At 50.0% G+C, this 23,030-nt stretch overlaps 1 protein-coding gene across 1 annotated transcript in view; it reads left to right on the top strand.

Moving 5' to 3' along the window:
- DAB2IP (DAB2 interacting protein) overlaps window positions 1-23,030 on the top strand; it is a 162,231-nt gene that overhangs the window by 107,992 nt on the left and 31,209 nt on the right. Inside the window, 3 exon segments of the mRNA XM_068155821.1 lie at window positions 7,721-7,874; window positions 14,053-14,151; window positions 16,636-17,190. Coding sequence (XP_068011922.1) covers window positions 7,721-7,874; window positions 14,053-14,151; window positions 16,636-17,190 — 808 coding nt within the window.

Below are 23,030 nucleotides of genomic sequence, written 5' to 3'. Positions count from 1 at the left end.
CGCCAGGCACCGGGAATGCTGCTGGGCGGCAGGAGGGCGAGGCGGGGCCCCACCGGCCTCCTGGGGAGAGCCATCCCCACCCTCATCCCTCGGCAGCCCTGCCCGGGCTTCGTGCCGCTCTTTCGGTGCCGCGGCCGGGGAGCGAGGAGCGGGGGCGGCGGGCCCGGGGCGCTCTGCCCAGTTACAGCGCAGCCAATCCGGCAGCCCCGGCAGCGGCTGCCCGAGCGGGGCGGGGCGGGGCGGCGGCAGCGGCGGCGGCGGGGCCGGGGGCGGCCCGGGGCGGCGGGGAGCGGGGGGCGGCCCGCCTGCGGCCGGCGGGAGCGCGGCATGGCCGAGGTGAAGCGGGGCGGCGAGAGGAGCCGGGCCCTGCGGGTGAGTGCGGGGAGGGCTGCGGGTGTGTGTGTACGTGTGTGTGTGTATGTGTGTATGTATGGACATGGAGGCGCGGAGGCCGGCGGCGGCTCCCCGATCCGCTGCACCGGGCACGGCCAGGAGGCCCGGAGCGGGAGCGGGACCGGGAGCGGGACCAGGGCCGGCCCGGGGCCGCTGCGGCTGCTGGCGACCCTCCGCTGCGTGACTCGAGCCCCGCCGGCCGCCCCAGCCCGCTGCTCGGCATGGCTGGTTTATTTTTAGCCTGTCCGTGATTCTGTGTGTTAAGAATTTGTTTTCATCATTATTTATTAAAATGTCGTCGCCGCCGCCCGAGGCAGCGGCCCGAACCCGGGCTCTGGAGCCCAGGGCCGTGCTGTGGGAGATAGGGCTTCAGGTTCCCTTCTTCTCAGGGGGGAGACACCCTTCCATGCTTTTCCTTCCCTGTCCCAGGTTCTGCCTCAGACTCATGTTAAGCAAAATTTCAGTGATAAAAATCAAACCCTTTATCCCCACCCTCCTTCCACTGGGGAGTCTGGGATCCATCTGGGGGCTACCCTGTGCTTCATGGGTTCCTGCTCGTGGCAGGTGGCAGGGGTTCGGGGTCGTATGCCGTGGGTTCACTTGCGCCTCTTTGGAGGTTCTTCAGGTGCTTTTTGGGTCTCTGCAGTCCCTGTTCACTCTGAGAGTGGTGCTGTGGGAATGTCTGACTCTCAGGGCTGTGGTGTGAACTCCAGGTTGGAGTGGTGAAGATGTGACTGCTGTTTGCATCAGATGTGCACAGGTACAATGCTTTATCTGCTGCTTTAGGCTGATATGATAAGAAAAGATAATTTTTTTCCATAAAGCATCAGTTTGTGTTGCAAGTGAAATGGTAGTGTCATTCTGTTTGTGGGAAACAGGGGATAGCTATTTCTGATCACCTCATGCTTCTTGCTTTTGATGCATTTTGCTAGATTTTGCAGGTCCTCTGTGCCCTTGCTGGTTATACTGTGCTGGACTTTCAGGTTGTCACTGATAAGCCTTGCAGTGGCACGTTGTTGAACAAACAAATACCCATGCTCAGGTGAATGTCACGGGTTAAAATCATCCTTCAGGTTTGCTCTGGCAAAAACAACATTTGGAATCCGGTATGAGCTGACGGAGTCCTTTGGAGTGTAATTAATTCTGCTGCTGGTTAAAACTGAGAACAGTCTAAAAACAAGGGCAGGCATTAATGGGTTTAATTACATGTCCTTTGTGTTGCTCAGCTAAGGTGTTACGTTAGTGAGGCTAACATGTGACACCAGTTTCCCATCCTGAGTGGGCTGAGGGGTGTTTTCCAGCACTCTGCTGCTCAGAGAGCCCCAGATGCTGCGAAGGATCCACCTCTGCTTCGACCCATGGCCAGGGCAGGGATCAGCAGCTGGTGTCTGGAAAGCTGCAGGAGAAAGTTTAGGTTAACAGAACATGGAGAAGGATGTTGGCTGCATGCTGAGGCTTCATCCACGTGTCTTGTCCTACAGGAAAATAAAACCCAAAACATGAATCTTCTGGAAGCATGCAAGTTCTCTTGTGCCCTTGTGCTTGGTTATTCCCATAACATCACTTTCATATTTGCTTGTGAAATCGAAGCAAGATGAGGCACTGGGGAGGAATGGATGAGAACTCCCAGCAGTGGTCAGGAGGTTAGCTGGAAGGCAGCACTGAGCAGGGGGGGCACTGCTAATGAGGCAATGTGAGGGCTTAGGGGAGAGCTGCTGTATATGAGAGCAGGCTTTGCATCTGCTGCATGAGAAATGCAGCCTTTGGACCAGTTTGGGCTCTGCAGAGAGCATAGTCCAAGTTTGTGACCAGCAGCAGTGAGGCCCCAAGCCTCGGGAGGGGCAGGCTGCATAGAGCAGAGCTCCCAGCATCCGATTTTGCTGCCTGTGGTGAAGTTGGCAGAGGTCGGCGTGTGATGTACTCCCCATCTGTGACTGCTAAAACCTTTCTCCCATCTGATGCTGCAAATCAGTTTGGTGGAGTTGCCCACTTTGTTTTCATTCATAAGAGAGCCTAATCCCCAGGCTGGAGACAGATTTACATTCTGTCTATGCTGCACGTGGCTCTCACACTCTGTTCCGCTGCGTTTGTGCATGTTGAACCCCCTGCAGTGGATGTGTGCTGGTGAGAGGGTGAGGGCTGCCCTAAAGACCCTCTTCCCAGCTGGTCAGAGAGAAAAACTGTCAGCCCTTGAAAAGCCATTGCAGGGAATGTTCCCTGACCAGGAGATGTGTCACAGAGTCAAACCTGTAATCTGGGAGATCAGGTCCCTCTGACAGTGGGGAGGCATTCGCCTTGCAGAGGCCAACTCTGCAGGTGGTGTTAATAGGACATCTTCAGCTCAGCTTAGTTCCTGGACTTCTTCAGAATTCCCCAATCTGATCATGCGCTCAGAGTGGAACAGGAGATGTAAGAAAGGTTCTTTGTTTTTTCCACCATGTTGCAGTGGTACATTTTGTGTCTGCTCCATCCCTCTGCAGCCACCCAGCCAGGTTCCCTCTTCCCTTCTGTCTCTCAAAAATACTAGGAAAATGTTCCCCATAAACCCACATGAGCAGCAGCTGGGTAGCTTCTGGCAAGTGAGGTTCTGAAAGGAAAACTGATGGTGTTGCCCCTTTGAGGACTTGTCTTCACTAGAAGGCAGTTGTGGAATAAGAGTGTGTGAGTGTAAACACAAGACTTATTCCAGAATAATTCCATGGAGACAGACCCTACACGTTTTCCTTCCTTGTAGCCCTGGGCTCCTGGGCCACCCTTCCAGTCATTGTGGAGCTGCTGCATGTGTTGTGCTGCTGCTGTAGTTGGACAATTGCTGCCTCCATTGCTCAAAACCCATCCCTGAAGTTTGATGAGGAGAAAATGAGCGAACTGTCCCTCCATGCTTGTTCCTCTCTATCCTCAAAGCCTTGGCTGCAGCCCACAAGGTCCAGGTTAGATTAGTTGTGCTGTCACAGTCTGGCGATACCTGACGTCCCTAATTCTGGCTGCCTGTGAAGGGAGCAGGCAGTGGGGGATAGCGTCCCTTCACATGGTAATGTTTTATGACTTTCATTATTTAGAACAACAATCCTTTCTCGTTGCTCTTGGGCAGTAAACCTCTTTCTTTAATAACCAGAGACTGGCTGCCTCTCTGTAGGACTCTGCAGGTCAGTGCCGGTAGCAGTAATGTTATTTCTCTTTAGAACTAATGTGGTCTTTTATGAGATTTTTCTCCCCCTTCATTTCAGCTGAACTTTAGGCGAGTAGAAAGGGATTAAAATCAGGCCCATGGCAAAAAGAACTGAACGTGCTGTTTGGAAAGAGGGTTTCCTGCTGTGAGATGTCTCTGGGCAGCTGGCCGTTCCCACTGTAGTAAAACAAAGGTGTAGGAGCTGAATTTGATCAGCTCATGTAAGCTAGGACAGGACCTGGAGTACACAGCAAGAGATTGGATGGCCCCACAGGCAGCCTTTTGAAAAGTGATGGTAGAGAAATGAATTTGAACAAAGTACCTCTGTCACCTTGGAAGTGTATGTTCACAGTAAGCAAATGATCTTCCTGGTGCCTTTGCCTGGTAGGGTGTCAGATGGCTAAGGAAGAGCACGAGTTTACAGGGACACTGGTATCCTTGTCACCGTGGATGCTGCTCTCTGCCCACGCTGGGTGGAAGCAGGCAGAGCTGAGGAGTATCCAACTCCTGCTTACATCACTGCTTCTGCCCCAGGGTGGTGGTATGCTCCTTTGGAGACAGCACCTTGCTAGGGTCTCCTGGTGGAAACATGCCTGCTTTCCCCTGAAGAAATCTTGGCTGCAGGTGATGAGTCTTGGGGCAGAGATGGAGAGAACTAAGATGGGTCTGCCCAGCAGCTGGAGCACACCAGCAGAGTTACCCTGGTGCCTGATGCTCCATTTTGGGCTGAGTCTGTTGTGTGCTGAGCATTTCTACATTTCCTCATCAGCAAGTGGTTGGTTGGGTGTTTTTTTGGCACTTGCCAGGCCTCACCCAGTGATTGTCTTTGGATGAAGCTCTCCAGGTCTGTCACAGCCTGATGCAGAGGAGCCAGGGACGCACTCACTTGGAAGGTTTCACTGTAACTTGGCAGGTTTATGTGCTACCTGCCCAAACCAGGGGAAGGCTGAGTGATCCTTTGGGTAAGAAGAGTGCCCTCACTCTCCCAGTCAGGGAAGCAGCTTATGGCCTTAGCAGGACCTTTTCCTTACTGTTAATGCAAAGGGAAGGCTGTGGGAGCTGTAATGTGGACTTGCAAACCTCTTCCAGTAAATGGACTCCTGCTGCAAATGTCATGTCACTTACCAAAGGGCTTGAGAAATGCTCTCTCCCCTGGAACAGGGTATTAAAATGAAAGGAACTGGTGTCCTTTGAAGACTGATGGTGTGTAGCCCTTCTTTCACCCTGGGACATTTGCAGGCTCCCCAGACCATGCTGGGCTGCTGCGGGTTAAGCACTGTAGGGTCAGGGGAGCTTTGGGGTGCTGGGGAAGGATGGGGACATCGCCCTTGGGAGGAGGCTCTGCACAGGCAGTGCTCATCCTGCTCTGCCAGGGCTGCCTCTGGCAGAGAGAGCTCTCATCCCTTCCTCTGAGATTTCAAATGAGAGTCTCTAATTAATGACATCTCCCCACTTAGCTCGTGACACACAGACAGATGCTGGGCCTTTTAGGGCTGGTTTGAGACCAGCATCTGGTGAGAAATGTTTCTGTTACTGACCTGGCTTGGATCTGATCAGCCGTTCAGGGGTGAAAGACATCACGGGAGTGGATCCTGCTGAGGCAGGAACCTGACAAATAACCTCCTGCCTAAGAAAAGTCCCATTAATTTTAGGATTCCCAGAGGCATACAGCAGAGTGTGGAGGGATATAAATACGCATTTGCTGAACTTGGTGAGAACATAAGTCCTGAGAAACTCCCCCTTGGTAGTTCTTAGTATTGCACATCTGCACTCCCACCCGTGGCCTCGCAGCTGCAGTAGTTTTAAATGAAAAATAGACTTGTTTTGGTTTAAGTTTAAGAAAAATTCATAGGGCAGCGTGAAGCAGCCCAGCTCGGTGATGTACAGGTGTGCAGTTCCTGAGCTGCAGGTTTAGATGAGGGATAGTTATGTTTGTCCACACACCAGTGCAGGTCTCAGCTTGGTTACTTACCTTTTCTAATTTCATCTGTAAAATATGGGAATAAGATTTACCCTAAATGCCTTGATTCTGGCCTTATCAGGGCTTGGTGAGCAGTGGGTATTGTCAGTTCTTGAGCTGCTGGATATTGGTTCTGCACTCAGCATCCAGAGGTAACTTGATCTGCCTGCCTGTATTAGAGTTAATTTGCAGTATCATTCAGAGGAAAAGGATATGGACCCTTTTCTGTGAAAATAGTGTAAAATTGCCACAAAGTACTGGGAAATGACTGTGCTCAGTTCCTAAAGATCAATTTATTCACCATAGAGATATGGGGTGAGTGGGCAGTTTAGAGAATCACTAATGGGATAGAGAGCCTCTTGCTTCAAAGCCACCACTTCTGATCCAGCACAGGGCTCTGTTCACCCAGGGCTTTTAACGTTGGAGGGCTGGGGGTTGTCCTCTGAGAAGAGATTGCAGTGCTGTAGTTTGCTTTTCTGCAGATGCCTAAGGGGCAGCACCACAGCTGGTCCTGGCTGCCGGCCTCAGTAGGAGCAGGGAGTGTCTGGAGGCTGTGCTGTCGCTGAGCCCCGGAGCAGCATGTCCCCAGGCTGGCTGTCCTGCCGTGCTGCTGGCGAGGAGGGCTGGCCTGCAGCTCTTCGAGCTGGCCGTTTAGCGTGCTCAGCTGGAGAACCCAGCTGCAGGCTGATCCCTTATCACCCAGGGGCTCATCCATGGCTGAATCTTAATGGCAGATCTGGAGAAGCACCTGTTTATCTTCTGCTGCTGTTTATCTTCTGCTACTGTTTATCTTAGAAGCTCCTTTGGCAGCTTTCTGGATTCAGCTTGGCGTGCCCTTCACTGGAAGCAATGAATTTTGCATGCACTATTGACATTTCTCTGTGTTCTGGTCAGCTTGGTTCTAGAGAAAGACACAACTCAACACGCACAGACAAAGCAATCTGGGAGTATACTGAGAGCATTGTTGTTTCACTCATGAAAGGCCATGCTGAGAATATCTCAGACTCCCTATATTTCTGTCCTTCTGTGCCTCTGAAGAAGGCGTTGTGCACCCTTTGTAGGCAGAGGACACGTGGTCTCTTTGGCAGACCCCAAAGTGCTTGCCAGAGGTTTTAAAGGTCAGGCTCAGAGCTTTGTGAGCTGGCTGGTGTAGGAACATTTTCCATGGTGCAGGCTATAGAAAAAGCAACTGCTCGCTTTGCTCTCAAGTTATTTGTCCCTTGCCACTTTCTGGGTTTGTTGTGTTTTCCCCAGGAGTGCTCAGCTATCTTTCTGGGGCTTTTTTTCCCCCTCGAGCTCACTGGTTTTGCTTTAAGAGTTACAGCACCATTGATTGTATTGGCTGCCTCGAAAATGGTGTGCTGCTCGCTGTCTGTGGGTTCCCTGCTGCTAAATGCTGCCAGTGGGACTCCAGAGCATTTAGATCAATCAATAGGGCTATCATGGCTTTATTTTCCACACTGTCCCCAGCCCAGGGATGTGTGTAACAATTGGATAGAGCACAGGAGCCCTCGGGATGTTGGTGACAGAGGGTGGACCCAGACACTGTCTGCATCCCTGGTAGAGATGTGTGCATTTTGGTGGGGAGAAGGGTGCCTGTTCACAGTGATGACATCTGCCCTGGCAGTGCCAGCTGCTAACCAGGTATGCTCCCTGTGCAGTGAGCAAGCCCAGCTCAGGGGTTTGTCCAGGCTCTGTCATTGACTCCTCCCTCTTTGCAGGTAAAATCTTCCTGTCAGTAGAGACTGGGTGCCGTGAAGCAGTATGAAATGGAGTAGGGTGCTAGTGGGATCTCCTGTGAGTGTGCAAACCCAGTCCTGTGCTGTGCAGCCCATTAGTTGGTGCTGGGACCAGCTGGCCTTTCTAATCCACACATAATGCAGCACACCTGGAGGTGGTTGGGTGTGATGAGCATTTAAAAACATACTCAGCTGTGCAGAGACCTGCCTCTACAGACCTCTCAAAGCATGGTCCTGACTGCCTTGGAGTTCAGAAAAGGCTTTTTTGTTGAACATGCAGCCTGTAGTAGAACCTGCTCACCAACTTACACATGGGACAACTTAGCAGTCCCTTCTATTCTGGGCTCTCAGTGATCTCATGGCAAAATATTCCCAGGAATATTCTGCAGATGTTGCTAACAGACTAAAAGTTCTCTGGGAAGGAAAGCATCCACTGATCCTCTTCCATTTTTCCTCTAGATCCCATCTAATGCCGAGGCTGAAAGAATCACGCTCCCACGAGTCTTTGCTCAGTCCTAGTAGTGCTGTTGAGGCTCTGGATCTCAGTATGGAGGAAGAAGTGGTCATCAAACCAGTCCACAGTAGCATCCTGGGACAAGACTACTGCTTTGAGGTAAGAAGCCTTTCCGTCCATCCTGGGGCTGCCAGGCCACGGGGCTGCCAGGCGAGCCAGGTGCGGCCAGCATCTTGGGCTTCAGCTGTTAGAAAATGTTTCTGCTCTGAATGGCAACACAGAGACCACAGGCAGAAAGTTACTCCCATCTTTCTAAGGAGGATCATATCCACCAAATCAGAGCAGCAAGCCCTTTGCCTTGTAAGAATTGTCACAGCAGAGCTTGCTGCTGGCACAGGTGCTGAGCTGCTTAAGGCTGTGTATTAGAAAGAGCATAAACTCTGTCATGTTCATGCAGTTATCAGAAAGTGCTCAGTGTTAACAAAGACATCATAAGTGGTCACAAAGATAGCCCACTGTGGTCAGTGGAGTGCTGAGGACTTTGTCTGGAAAACTGAGTCTGCTTGCTTGGGTAAACAGAAAAATCTGTGAGTATTTAGAGGGGGGGAGGGGGGAGTTAACATCTGTTGTGGCATGTGGTTAGGTTTGTACTAGCAGGAGGTAGTAGAACATGTACAAACCAGTCTGAAGTTGGATAATTCAATGTAGTCTGTCTTGGGAATCATTTGTCCTGCATCATGGATGGCAAAGTGTTATTGCTTATGGCAGTGGCTGGACAGAGAACTGGGAAATGGTTTTCTTAGATAATAAGATGGTCAATACTTATGTTACTGTGCAGAGAGGGTAACCTGCTTGTATTTGGATGTAAAAGAGAGGATAAATAGCATACCCATGCTTGGATTGTACTTTGGGGGCAGTGGGACTGCAGGCTTCCCTTCACTGGGCAGTGCTACGTGAAAACAGCCTTGTGTGTGCCCATGAGGAGTCATACTAGAGAGGTGAAGATTTTTGTTTCTTTAGTGAAATTAGCACACTTTGCAAGAAACAAAAGATCCATTTGTTGGAATACAAGCAGGTAGCACAAAAACAGTCTTCCATACAGTAGCCTCAAACATAAACTCTGAAGTGGGCTGAGGTACAAATTTGCCAGTGCTGCTCATTCTCTGCAGAATTGAGCAAGTGCAGCAGGTCAGGAGGAGAACAGTTTTGTAAATTATGTGGCCCCTATTGCATTCCACTCAAGAAAGATAAAATGAAGCTAGATGGAAAATAGATGTGACATCCATAATATGAGTTGTTTACCGATTCTGTTCAGCACATACGAGCAGAGGAAGGGATATGAACAGTCCCTGTAGAAAGTTGAGTGAGAGGGAAGTTACACAAGTCATGCACTTGTAGGGAGGAAGAAAGTTTTATTTCTAAGTGACTTGGCTAAAGAAGAGTCATACAGGAAAAAAGAAAAGAACATGTTGATTGCTGTTCTGCAAATCCTGCAGAGGGAAGGGAGGATGCCAGGAAACAAAAGGGACATTGATTTGTAACTGACGTTACTCATCAGCAAGCTCCAGTGGGAAGGACTGAGATGAGAGGTAAATGCCATTTGTGGTGTTGATCTTGTATCTCCAGAGAGCCTCCTTCACACGGGGAGTGAGGTTCAGTACTGAAATGAGCTTGCAGATCTCCCAGGATCTCTGGCGAGCAGCACGTGGTGACCACAATGTACACTTAGGGTACAAATGATGGAAGCAGAGGGTTAGCATCCCCCTGGGGCAGCTCAGGGCATGAGGGACAAGCCCAGGCAGAGGAGCAGCATGTACTGAGATGAGCTGGGTGGCTGTGCTGGCCCCTCCAGACCCCTGCCTGCATTGGCACAGACAACTTGCCACGTGGTTCTCCATGTCAGGTTGTAGTGAAAACTGGGCAAGAAAATACACACACATCATCTGTGCTTGAACACTGCCTTCAGGGCTTCAGAATGGTGGAGTTTGGAAGGGACCTCTGGAGACTGTGTGGGGCAACCTCCCTGCTAATGCAGGGTCAGCCAGAGCAGGTTGCAAAGGTATCTGCTAGTTCTCACTTGTGTGAGATCCAATGTGCCACAGGTCCTCCTCCAGTGAGCTGCAGGAGCTCTGTGGCTCAGGGAGCAGAGCAGCAGGGTTTGACATGGCTGCAGATGGAGTTATGCTGAAGAGGGCAGGTTCAGAGAGGGAACTGGCAGCACACCCAAACTGAGACAAAAGCGGGAGGTGCCACAGCCATCTGCAGTGGAAAAACCCCAAGTGGCTGGTTTGGAGGCAGCTGGCTGTGTGAAGGTGCTGTGCAAGTGCTCGTCTCTTCTGCCGCGACCTGCATTAGGATGTGCGGAAGCTGGGGCTCAGCTCTGCCAGGGCTTAGGAGGCAGCAGTAATGCAGTGCTTTTTCACAGCCTGCATTTGGCTTTTGCTACTTACTTAGTTCTCTGAAACCTGCTTTTTTCCAACTTGCTGAGTACTTGGCAGCCAATATTTACTGGGCTCCTTCATTGATCTCTTACAGAAGTTACTCAACATCATCTCCTTTCTCTTTGGAAGACTTACCTGTCAGCATAATTGTCTAGAGCTGCTGCACATGCTAAATATGCAGTGAGCATCTTGGTCCAGTAAAGGGAGACTGGGAGTCCAGCCTCCCTGAGCCTATTCCTGGCTTTGCTATTTGTGAGGGTCCTGGGTACTTGGGCCAGGCAGGGAAGTGAGGCCCGAGGACTCGGTCACTGCCTTGGCAGACCAAAGTCTTGTCTTGTTGCACAGCTCGTGTCTGGGCTGTTGCAGGATGTAGCTGGGGGCTGTAGAGCAGGAGGAAGAAAAACTCTAGTTGCTCCAGTACAGCTGAAACTGCCTCCTCATCCTGGCCTTGCCTGAGCAAGGGAGAATTCAGTGGAGTTAAATTTAGCTCCACTAAATTTAGTCGAGCTCTGCAAATGTTCAGCATGGCTCACACGGCCCTTCATGCTCTGAGCAGCCGTCACTGGGCTGTGGAGCTGGCCCAGGCAGCCCTGGCTTCCCCTTCTGCACATGGTCATAGTGGGATTCACTGGCTTGAGCCTTAAACTTTCCTCATTAAACAAATTGAACACTGAGTGAAGCTGCTTCAGGAACTCAGCTATCATCTCTGGTTGCTACTCCAGTGAGATTCCTCCAGGTATACTTTGAGGAACCTGTGCTGTACCTAAGACATTCTTAAAATGAGAAGGTCTTAGCAGGCTTAAGAGACCACCCATGCAAGGACTGCAGCTAATGAATGTGAAAAAGTAACATTTCAGAAGTTAATGAGTTTTATTAATTGAGTTTATCTTGTACATTAATAGTACTCTAGCATACCCCAAAACCTTGATGAGACCAGAGTACTCTATTAGATAATTAATATCTCATGAAGATCATTAGTGCCATATGATGTTTAGGCCAGAGGTGAAAGCTGGGATGTGTTTGCAGATCTGGGACAAGTTACATTTTTGGTCACACATGGTAAATGCAGCCTTCAACTTCCATCAGATCAAGAGTGCTTCATGTCTGGCACAGGAGGATTTTGCCCTCCTCTCACTGAAGTGTGACAGTTAGAGGGGTTTTAGGTGTTGAGTGATTAGTTAATCAGTACTTGGTTTGGAGTTGAATCATAAATTTTACCACCATTGCTCAATGCTAATGTGTTGACTTAAGTGTGGCAAGAAAATCTATTAGATACTCAACCTAACAAATAGCTGGTAAAAACCTGACATTAAATTAGGAGATTGAGTAGAAGGACAGCTAAATTGCCTGCTTATTTATTTGGATATGAAACCTCCAGGCAGCTGTGGGATCCATGTGTGTCACCATGGAGAACTTGCCTTTAAGAGGGCATCTTTCAGTAGCAATCAAAGGAGTGGTAATTCTCTTTTATGGGAGAACCTCCACGTTTCCTACAAATCCTCTAGGTCTGAGAACACTTTGCAAATACATTCATAGATCAAACTCCCATCAAAACAAAAGGGCTAACCAAGAAGTTAGGTAAGAAATGGCCTGTGAGGCAGTGGATTAATGGTATAGTTGACTGGAGGGGGTATTTGAGCTGTTCTACCTTTATTAGCTGATTTCTAAGCAATCAGTGGAGACTGAATTCTCTGGGTCTTTGCCAGAATGTCAGTGGGAGGTTACAGAAACCCAGCTGTAGCATCTGCAGAGCAGCATAGCTCTACAAGGAGGGTCTATGGACTGTGGTCTAAGGTCTATGATGTTTTGGATAGGAACATAGATGATCCTAAGTCTTTTACAGCTGAGTTACGTGGGACAAAAAAGATGGGGCTCAGATGCTGAATTATTAGGTTCTGGTCTGAGGAATGTTCTGAGAGGTGTTGCTTTTCTTTAGGTGTGAGGAGCAGTCAGGTCAGGCTGTGCTCAGTTTAAATGCTGTTGCAGGAGCTCTTACTGAGAAAAGGAGCAAGATGCAGAGCTGCCAGACCTTCTGGCAGAGCAAGGCGTGGGGATTGCATGCCACAGACACAGTCTGGCAAGTGATACATCTGTTGTGGCACCAGAAGTCTGTTTGTGAAGGTTCAGGGATGGAGGTTCACATGAGCATCTGCAGCAGCAAGCAGAGGATGGAGCAGGCCAGATTTGTAATGAGGGTGTTTGAAGAAGCTGGGAATACACTGAAGCATGAAAAGATGCTGAAAAGGTCTAACTGTGGTGCCTACTAATATAGACTCTTCTCCTGGCAAGAGAAGCTGACTTGGGCTCAGCAGGATGGGTAACTTTACAGGACAGAGGATAAAAGCTTCTGAGGACAGTCCATCTGAAGGAGAGTGTGTCTGGGATATCAAAGGTTGGAAGATTTGTTGCCTTTGCTGTGTAAAGACAGGATAGACCTCATTTTGTCCTGGTGAGATGTCTGTGTTCAAAGGAAGGGCTGTGTTTGGCCTCTTCTCATTTTGTCCTGGTTAGAAGATGTCTGTTCAAAGGAAGGGATGTGTTCAGCACATCACTGAGGTTAGCTAATGACACAGCTTAGCAAGTGCCAGCTCTGCTGTAGGAACAGGTTAGGCTTCTGGGAGATACATGAAATTAAAGGAGATTGTGTCTCCCAGAAGCAGATAACCCAGTGTGCAGCATGTAAACACAAACACTGTGAGATGATAAAAGCACTTGGAAATAATTCTGCAGCTAGAGACTGGTGGAGATGAAGCTCAGAGGGGACTTACTTAAAGTATCAGCCAGGTCCATTTGGCCTGCAGGCAGAGATGTACATAAAGAATATTACTGCACATCACCAAAAGCAGCAGTTGCAGAGAAGGGCAGAGCAGCTGTGAAGGGCTTTATGGGCAGGGCAGAGTTCTGGTACCACGGTCATGAGCTGTCAGCTTGCCAGCAGGGCCTGGAGGAGATAGCAGCATGAGGAATATGTGTATGTGAGAAGGTGTAGAGAACTACTGGCCTTTTAGACCTCGGCTCAATAATTGATTCCAAGGAGGCCTGGTGTGGGGAATAGGAAGAAGCTGTCAGCCGTGTGTGAGTTTCCATGTGACAAGAGGGATGTGGTGTGCAGCGTGGAGCATTTGCACCACTGGAAATGTCAGTTGTGAGCATGGTTCTTTGAGACCTGGCTAGAAAATCCCAACAGTGAGAGGGAGTCACACAAATACTGCAGTAAGATCCCTTGGAGTGATACTGGAAACATGAGAGGAGGGCTCAGCAGCACTTCACCAGCCATCTCCGTGTCCAGGAGCCCCAGCCTGGTTCTCCTCAGCCAAGAACTAGGCGCTGTGAGCACAGGAGTGTCTCTGGCCAGGCTGTGAACCGCTGCTCCTAATGCTTCTGGGAGTGGGGTGTATGTACTTCTTCCCAGGTTCTTCACAGCATGGTCTTCAGAAGCAGCAGGACATGAAGAGGGAAGGTAGTACACCAGCCTTTCTGGGCCTGGTGTTCTGCTGAAAACAGGGAGTGAGTTGTTACTTATACAAGCTTTGGGCTGACTCTGGAGGAATGCCAAGTGGTTGCAATTTATCTTCAGTTCATCTGAGGATTTGCACTCTCTCAGTTGTGGAACTTGGTGGTTCAAAGCATTGCATGTGTGGGGCCCATTATCTAGTGTTTTCTGGTGTGGAAGAGGAGAATTAATTGGGATTTGCTTCCGTGATTATTTCTGTAACGTGCGGAGCTGCCCTGTTTTCTGCTGGCCTTGGGGGCTGTTGCTTCATGCTTGGGTAAAGCTGTTTACTTTAAAAGAAAACTATACACGATCCACTAGCATCTTTCCAGCTCCCCCTCTCCCCCCAGATCAGGGTGTGCAGTGTGCTGGTCAAGACATAATCCTGTTCCCTTCCCTGTAGGTGACGACTTCATCAGGAAGTAAGTGCTTCTCGTGTCGTTCCGCAGCAGAGCGAGATAAATGGATGGAGAACCTGCGGCGTGCCGTGCACCCAAATAAGGTATTGGCTTTGAGGGATTGCCTCTGGTAGAGTTCAGCTCCTCCTTATTACATTTTATAGCCCAGTGCATAGTAGCAGCAGGGGATGTATTGTCATTTCAGTCAGGGAGTGTAACGGTGGGTCAGTTGTTTCCATACTGCTTTCTCCCACAATTATATTTACAGACAAGTGCCAATTATTTCTTCCCCGTTTCTCAGCACATGCTGTTTCAGCTGATGCTAAGAATTGATCAGATCTGAAGAGTCTTCAGTTTTGCTCTGTTACTGATGATATGTGCCACTTATCTAGGACTTTTCACTTCCCAGAAGCTCTGGGACAGATGGCAGGTTGCTGCCAGCAAAGGTGCAAGATTGAAGAGTCTCAAGGGTTCACATACCACACCTCCTGACTCACTCTGGTAGTACTTAAAGACAGTTTTAGTGATGGAGAAACTCAGCTGCCCATCACAGTCAGTTCTCTGGGCCCATAGTGGAACGTAGCTTTCTCCAGACAGTTCCTCTGGGATCTACAGAAACAAATCCCTCTCTCCACTAGAACACAGGGACACCCAATGTACTGGTTTATGGCCCACTAAGTACATCCTAAAATAAAAGTCTACAGCTGCTGCTCCCTCTCTGGTCTGGGGTTACTTAACAAAGATGGATCAAGACTAATCAACCACAGGAGCAGATAACTGATGAGTTCAATCAACCAGCCTTTTTCTGCTGATCAGAGAAGACACAGATGATGGGATCCTGAGAGTTCATCCCTGGCTTCAGAGCCAAGTAACTGTGCACATAAGTTAGGTGCAGGCCTGGTGGGTTGCTGAAGGAGCCCTCTGTGTCAGGGTTTATTGTTCCCAGCACAGTGCTGAATGTCAGTATAAAATATTTCCTTCAATATAAGAACAAGAAGTTGAGGGGAGAAGTGGCCTTCTGCCTCGAGCAGCGTGTGGAGTTCAGTGACTCTGGTGCTTTCCAAGTGCAGCAGCCTGGTGGTAATGATCTGAAAGAGCTTTGTGAAGGTTTGCCATGAGAAAAGTCCCAGGAATGTGAGTTGGGGCTGGGCACATCAGTATGGCTTTGAGATGCAGTAGTCAATAGAAATTCATTTGGAAGTGTGCCCTCATCCCAAACCCTGCCATTAACTGATGGCTAACTTTCCATCTTTGTTTCAGCTCTTAGACAATAAACTCTCAGTATCTGACTTGATATTTCTATCAGGAATTCAGTGTTCTTGTATAGTTCCTGTGTGTACTTCCTGAACCTACAGTATCCCATTGTGGACTTCCAGCACAAATGTTCCTGCCCAGACTTCAAGGCTGAGCAGAGTAAGCCACAGTTGCTGTTTCAGTGAGGGGTTCCAAACAAAACAAGTTCCTGCACAACCCCTAGCAGTGCTTTATCTTTCAAGTCATTCCTGCACCAGGTGCCCCTGCATGCTCTTCCAGGATGAGGTTAGCATCCCTGGGGAGCTCTTAAAGATCCACAGCATCCTCTTCTCTGTTGGTGTTTTAAAAATATCCAAGCCAGATTTCTATTTCTGAATTGTATTGATTCTGCTGTGGGACTGACTTTGTCTCCCATAATTCCTCTCAAAGTTTCAGTTGGGTGCTCTAGACTTCTGCCCTAAAATACCATGAGGTTTTGCAAATCATAGTTTCATAGTTTCATTCAGGGTTGGAAGGGACCACAAGGATCATCTAGTTCCAACCCCCCTGCCATGGGCAGGGACACCCCACACTAGATCAGCCTGGCCAGAGCCTCATCCAGCCTGCTCTTAAACACCCCCAGGGACGGGGCCTCGACCACCTCCCTGGACAACCCATTCCAGGGTTTCACCACTCTCATGGTGAAGAACCTCCTCCTCACATCTAGCCTGAATCTCCCCACCTCCAGCTTCATTCCATTCCCCCTAGTCCTATCACTACCTGAGATCCTGAATGCTTCTTACCCTGCCAGAAGTGGTTGTGTTCCAGCCATGGATGAGGTGATCCCTGGGTGTGCATTCAGATCCCTTTGTTGTTGCTCTGTTACAGTAAAGAAAATGCACTCCAGTGGTGCTGTAAGGCAGCTGTACTGAGAAGGGAGGTGGCTGTGAGGTTCTGGTACCATAGCTCTTGTTTTGTGAAAGCCATTGATGATTGGTGAGGCTCTTTTGGTTTCTTCTGAGGCCCTCTCAGCAGTGAATGGGGAAATGGGATATTTATGATTTGGAGGGGTTTATCTTCCTTGTTCCTCACATTAATTGGCACCAACAGACATGGAGAGCACGGTGATATTTTGAAAATTAACATAAGTAGTGCTATTATGCAAATTCCTGAGAGCCAGTATTTCCTTAAAATAAAATGTAATTAAGCCTCTGCTCATTTAGCACATCCGAAATAATTAACTCATCTCTCCAGTTTTGTTTTGCTTGGCTTTGTGCAGGTTTCTTTACTGACCTTTTTTGTTGCTGTTTTGTTTCTCTTCTTTTCTTTTCCTGTCTTTTCTTTTTCTTTGCCAGGACAACAGCAGAAGGGTAGAGAATATGTTAAAGTTGTGGATTATTGAAGCCAAGGACCTGCCAGCCAAGAAAAAGTACTTGTGTGAATTATGCCTGGACGAGGTTCTGTATGCACGAACTACCTGTAAATTGAAAACTGATAATGTGTTTTGGGGGGAGCACTTTGAGTTTAATAACCTCCCATCGCTCAAAAACATCACAGTGCACTTGTACAAAGAGACTGACAAGAAGAAAAAGAAGGACAAGACCAATTTCATCGGGCAAGTGAACATCCCTGTCAGCTCCGTCACGGGGAGGCAGTTTGTAGAGAAATGGTACCCAGTGGTCGGCCCCAACCCCGGGAAGGGCAAGTCCCCAGGGCCCATGATCCGCATCAAGTCACGCTACCAGAGTATGAGCATCCTTCCCATGGAGATGTACAAAGAGTTTGCTGAGTACATCACTAACAATTACATGGTGCTGTGCTCGGTGCTGGAGCCCTCGCTGAGCGTGAAGAACAAAGAGGAGATGGCATCCGCGCTGGTGCACATCCTGCAGAGCACAGGCAAGGCCAAGGTAAGACCTCTCATCATCCATTCCATCCCACCAGAGACCAGCAGGAGCAGGCTCCTGTGTTGTATTTTGGAAATCACCATATCAGCTGGGCTTCAGGCCTAGCCATAATTAGTGCACTCTAATTTTGCTTTTAATTACTAGCAAGTTGGTGGCATGTGCAGTGCGAATTGCTTAATTAGCAAAGAGGTCAGTGGGACCATGAGATGCCAAGTGAGTCGTTTCTCTGTCCTTCTGGAGGCTCCAGGGCCAGGCTCATACTTTATCAACAGGCACAAATGTGAAAGTAAGTGAGGAGGCAGTTCCCAGGGATGAAATGTGAGCAGTGCTGGCTTAAGCTAAAGCAGCCTCTCTGTGCTGGGAATCCTGATGGGAACCCAGCAGGTTCCCTGCTCCACTCCCTCCCTGTCACTGTGCTGCTGCACTGAGCCCCCAGCATGGCAGGGGGCAAACAGGAGCAGATGACCTCCTGAGAAGTCCAGAACAAAGTCCACCCACAGGCATGTGTGTCTCTGAGTCAGCTCAGAGTCTTCAGGGTCCGGTCTGGTGCTTTATGATGGGAGGTACGAGGGGAGGCCGCAGTGCAGCAAAGCTCAGTGATCCTGGGGTGCTCCCAGGGCAGTGCTTTTGGGGTGTGGATGCTGACTAACTTGAGAGGTGGCAATTCAGGCTTTGTGGACCAATCTGACCATTTTTCAAGGTTGGGAATCCCCTGCCAGGTCTGGAGAAGAAGCAGGTCAGAAAGAGACAGAGGGTGGTTGTGACCTGTGAGGGTACAAGAGAGTGGGCAGAGCTGGGGACCACAGGCAAGTGCTGAGGTCCCTGGCACGTGCAGTGTGGAGTTGCATGACCCATCTGCTGCAGAGCATCCTTCATCCCCAGGTGGCATGGCACAGCTATGGTGGGCAGTGCCAGTGTCAGGCCTGCAGGAGTTAGAGCATCAGCATTTTCCTCTGTTAACATCTCACTGAACTCTGCAGGGGGAGCTGGGGAAGAGCAAGATTTCCAAAGCTTCTGTAGTGCTGAGGAGACATGAGCTCCTCACCTGAGAGGCAGTCACAAGGCTGTGCTTCCTCCACAGCTGCCACTGCTGCTCAGGACCATGGCAGGGGTTGTGGATTAGATTTAGTTACCATCTGTTGGGCAGAGAAGTGGCTTGGCCTCCTGATCTAATTCAAGGCAGGCAAAGCTTACTGAGAGGATTCTGAGGCCATGAGCCTGCTGTGGCAGCAGAGGCAGAGAAAACAGCTCAATTAAAGCCTCCCTGATCCCAGGCAGCAGTGTCAGACCCCAGGAGCACAGGGAAGGACCACAGTCTTGGTCCTCTTGGCTGTGTTGTCCTCAGTGGGGACAGAAGTGGGTTTGGATTCATGGTGTGAAATGCTGCCCTGTGGTTACACAAGGAGAGCTTTGTAGGTGAGTCCTTGTGCCAGGGCACAAGGCACAGCCCTGCCTTCTGCTGGTTCTGATGGCACTTGTGCCAGGGCTTTTGCTGGAGTGATATTGCCATGAAAGACCCTCTCCATGGCTTACATGGGTATGCTGCAAAAGGCTTCAAGTGTCACCCCAATGTCAGTCACTGTGGCTCATGTGTGGGCATGGCTGAGAGCTGCTGTCACTGCTCCTGCCTTTTCCCTCTTCGATACTGGAGAGACTCCATAGAGAGCAGGCGTGTTTCTAGACATGTGTCTGCATCAGTGCTTGAGATCCCAGAGGCTCTGCACGAGGGAACAGCAAACAGTAAACAGGCTTGATGAATTTCTCCCTAAAATGGAGCTTCTGCTTTCCCTGCCTGTCATCTGCCATCAGCATTAGCACAGGGTTTAGGGAGCTGTCAGCGCAACAGGAGTTATTGGAGCATGGGACTGGGCAGTGTGGAGAGGAGTTGGACAAGCAGAGAAAGGGAAGAGCAAAGCAGGAAGGTAAAAACACAATTAATGGGAGAGGAGAGACCCCCTCATCCCTGCTCGTGGGACATGGGTGCACCACCACGGCTTAGGGAAGCTGCCCTGTGGCTGAGCACCACAGCCCACCAAGGCAACACAGCCATGGAGACCAACAGGAGACCAGTGGTTGGAGATGGGGTCAGGGGAGCCAGGGAGAGGCTTGAGGCTGTAGAAAGCAGGGCTGGGTGTCAGTGTCCATTGGGTGAGAACCTCAGCCCAATGCAGCAGTGGTGAGCACCATGCTCCCTGGCACTGGTGTGCAGGGACAGTGGAGCAGTGCCCTCCCCTTCAGGCTCTTGTCCTCCTTTGACCCTCTCAAGCTGCATAGGTAGCTTCCTCATCCTTGTGCCTTGCCAAGAGCCTTTCCAGTGACCTCTTCAGAGCTCTCCCCTGCCCTGAAGAGTGCAGACGTGGCAATCAGCAGCCATTAATTTATCTTGCTGATAAAGGGAGGTTTGTGCATCTTGGCTGCTGTAGCTGAGCTGAAGCAGCAATTACAATTGGGCTGAGAAGCAAGTGTCCAGTAGATTATCTGTGAAGACTCGTTAGCAGCTAATTGCTCTCACACTGTTTCAGCCCTGTTGTCCTGTAGTGATGTGCTGTAACTGCTGTGTAATCCCTTAATGATGCAGGGCCCCTTGGGTGCAGGAGTCCACCCAGAGCCATGCTGCAGGAGCTCTGTGCAGGAGAGGTGCAATGTGGTGCTGTGCGGGTGGTGCTGAGTGTGCCAGCCCCGACCATCAGCGTTCCCATACAGCCCCACAGACAGCAGGAGGGTCACAATACTGAGCTGTCCCCTACGAGTCAGGTGTGAGCTGAAGCTGCTAAAAGCATTGCCTGAGCCACAGAATCGTTTAGGTTGGAAAAGACCTCTCTGGTTATCACGACTAACCCAGGGATGGGGACTTCACCAGTGCCCTGGGCAGCCTCTGCTAGGCTTTGGCAACCTTTTCAAGGAAGAAATGTTTCCTAATGTCCAATCTAAACCTCCCCTGGTGCAACTTCAGGTTATTTCTTCTTGTGGTATCACTTGTTCCTTGGGAGATAAGACTGACCCCCACCTTTATCCAACCTTCTTTCAGGGACTTGTGGAGAGTGAGGTGGTCTCCCTTTGAGCCTCCTTTTCTCCAGGCTAAACTACTTCAGTTCCCTCAGTCACTCCTCAGAAAAGGCTTCTGTGCTCAGGACCCTTTACCTGCTTTTCTTGCCCTTCTCTGAGCCTCCTGCAGTACTTCAGTGCCCTTCTTGTAATGTAGGCCCCAAAACTGAACCCAGTATTTGAGGCACTGCCTCACCAGTCTCAAGTGCAGGAGAGTGATCACTGCCCTGGTCCTGCTGGCCACACAACCGCTGACAGAAGCCCAGATGTCTCTCTTGCTTGAGAAACAAAACACACAGAGCTTCAGGCATAAAAGGGGACAAGGAGTGTAGCTGAATTTTCGCCCTCAATACCTGCTCCTTCCTAGATGTCATATCCACATCACAATAGATTGAAGGGTGGAGAATGGAAACAGAGAGTCAAAGTCCATGCTTCCTTTTATCTCTGTTGGGGAAAGCGAAAAGCTTTGTCCCTGCAGTGCTGCACAAGGGGTTGGTGTGCACCAGGCCATGTCTGGAAACTCCAGGTCAGCCACCAAGACAAACAGGTGGAGAGAAAGGGAAAAGTGTTTTGATGAAGCTGAGAGTGCAGACAGCCTGGCTGAAGGAGCTGCCCCAGCCCACTGGAGAGTCTGACAGCCATCCAGCCCTGCATCAGCTGTCCTGGTGTCCCTGGTTGTTCACTTCCTCTTTCTATGGTGAGTAGGGCCTGGAAGAGGGACATTGTTTGTGGCTAAATGCAGGGATGCAGGCTCTCAGCACCTGCCCTTGACTTGTTAGGTGCTTCAACTTCCCAGTGAGAGCATTGATGAAATGTTACCTGTGAGGGTGTGGGGCGATGCCCACCCATTTTCATGTGTTTTGCAACCCACAGACAGAAGACACCAAGTCTTAATTAAAACTACTTCTGTTGCCATCCCTGGTGTTCCTGGGAGTGCTCACCCTTGCCCTTAGCATGGCTTGATGTGGCCTTTGTGATGTGGGTGTGGACAGGCAGGCTGCATCCTTCCCAAAGTGAGACCAATCATGACTTTGGATGCTTCCAGAGTCTTTCCCATGCTTAGATGTGTTCTGGGGCTGTCTTACAGCTTTTGGAGCTCATTTCATGACCATAAATATGTAAAAACACCTTCTCCTGTCCAAAGGCTTGGTAGATGAAACCCAGCATTACAAAAAGCTCTAACTAACCAGCTGCTCATTTGAAATAAATATTTACCACGTTGTGAATGGAGTGAAGAACAAACATGTGTCCCTGTTTGTTTCTGCTGCAAGCATTTGCTGCAGCTAAGCAGATGTATTTACTCCTGTGTGAGCCTGCTGGAAGCTTCCCATGCTCCCCTCTGGGCAGGGTGGTCAGAGCCCTGCTGGCAGCACTGGTTGAAGTGCAGGACCTGAGAACACTGTGCAGGGCTCATCTTGGAGAGGGGACTTCAGCTACAGCCCAGGAAGCTGCTGGGCTTGGTTGGTGCCTTCAGGGAGCACTGCTCCCATATCTGCGCTGGGAAGGCTGCAGACACAGGGCAGGGCAGCAAGAATGCTGCCCACGTTCAGCTGTAGACAGGACTGACAGCAGCACTATCATTCCCCCACAAAGAGTTTATCTCCCTGATAATATTTTATAGCAGCCATAGTTGAGCTAATAAGGCTTTTAATCAGTTTTATAAGCACCTCCACCGTTCCCCCCCTGCTAAACACAGGTCAGGCTGGTGGAAAGGAAGGATGGAGCAAGCCAGTGAGTGGCAGCTGCAGAGATCAGAGTTCTGACTGTCAGTGGTGAACAGTTTCTAAGCCTTCAGTGTGGGATCCAGCCCCTCTGCCCTCAGGAGGAGATGGGGATCTCTGTGTGTTATATCCCTCACTGAAGCTTTCTTACTGCCTTTAGCAAGGTGTCTGCAAGGTGATGGACACAGACTCCTGTGCATTAACCCTCATGTTGCCATTTCACCTCCTTTTCCCAAGGGAAAATAGAAAGTGCTACAGGCATCAAGTATGAGCTCCAGGGCTCGAAGGGGAGAACATCACTGCTTTCCTGTCAGAGAATTGTCCAGCACAGGTCCTCAGAGGAACTGTGTGATCATAAAAATTGAGGACTCGGATGAGGTCCTTGGTTTCACTCTGTCAGCCCAGGACCCAGCTGCTGCCCCCTCACTGCTCCCCTTGCACAGCTCAGCACCATCAAGTGCCATGTTTGCTGCTTCAGCACTGGCAGGTAGGTGTGTCCTGGCGCTCATCCACCTGCAGCCCCACCAGCCCCTGGTGTTTATTACCTTTGCATAAAAGCCCAGCTGGACTCTGGGGTAGTCTTTGAAATAAGCAGTAATCTTATTACCTTTATCAATTCAATCCTCTTAAGGTTAAGTCAATCCTATTAATCAGGCTTGTGATGTGGAGAACCTTATTATTTCAAAGTCAATCTGCCCATCAGTCAGTTACGCTATTGGGAGCAGTTGGCTCCAGCCCAGATGGGTGCATGACCCAAGCAGCCTGTGTGGGCCTGTGGGTCTCAGCAGGTCTGTTACACCTCACATGCTCCAGCTGTGGACCTGTCCTGAAGGGGCTGGAGGACCTTCCTAGGTGTAGACAGGATACATCCTGCAAGATGTGTGCTGCTTGCTGGCTCCCTTTGCCTGGGAAACACTTCTGCTCTCACCGTGGCCATGCCAGGCACCTGCTGGCTCCATCTTTATGCCTCCTGGGCTCAGGAGCTGGAGGGGGTGGATACTGCCCAGTAACACCTCTGGGCACAGAGGCTGGGACCTTGAACCCTTTCAGGACTGCAATATTTGATGTAGACAGACC

Source organism: Melanerpes formicivorus, unplaced genomic scaffold (assembly GCF_026170545.1).
Source record: "Melanerpes formicivorus ecotype bairdi unplaced genomic scaffold, bMelFor1.0.p_v2 SCAF_33, whole genome shotgun sequence".
Classification (NCBI taxonomy): domain Eukaryota; kingdom Metazoa; phylum Chordata; class Aves; order Piciformes; family Picidae; genus Melanerpes; species Melanerpes formicivorus.
The sequence above is the reverse complement of the archived record's forward strand: the minus strand, read 5'-3'. Positions and strand labels throughout refer to the sequence as shown.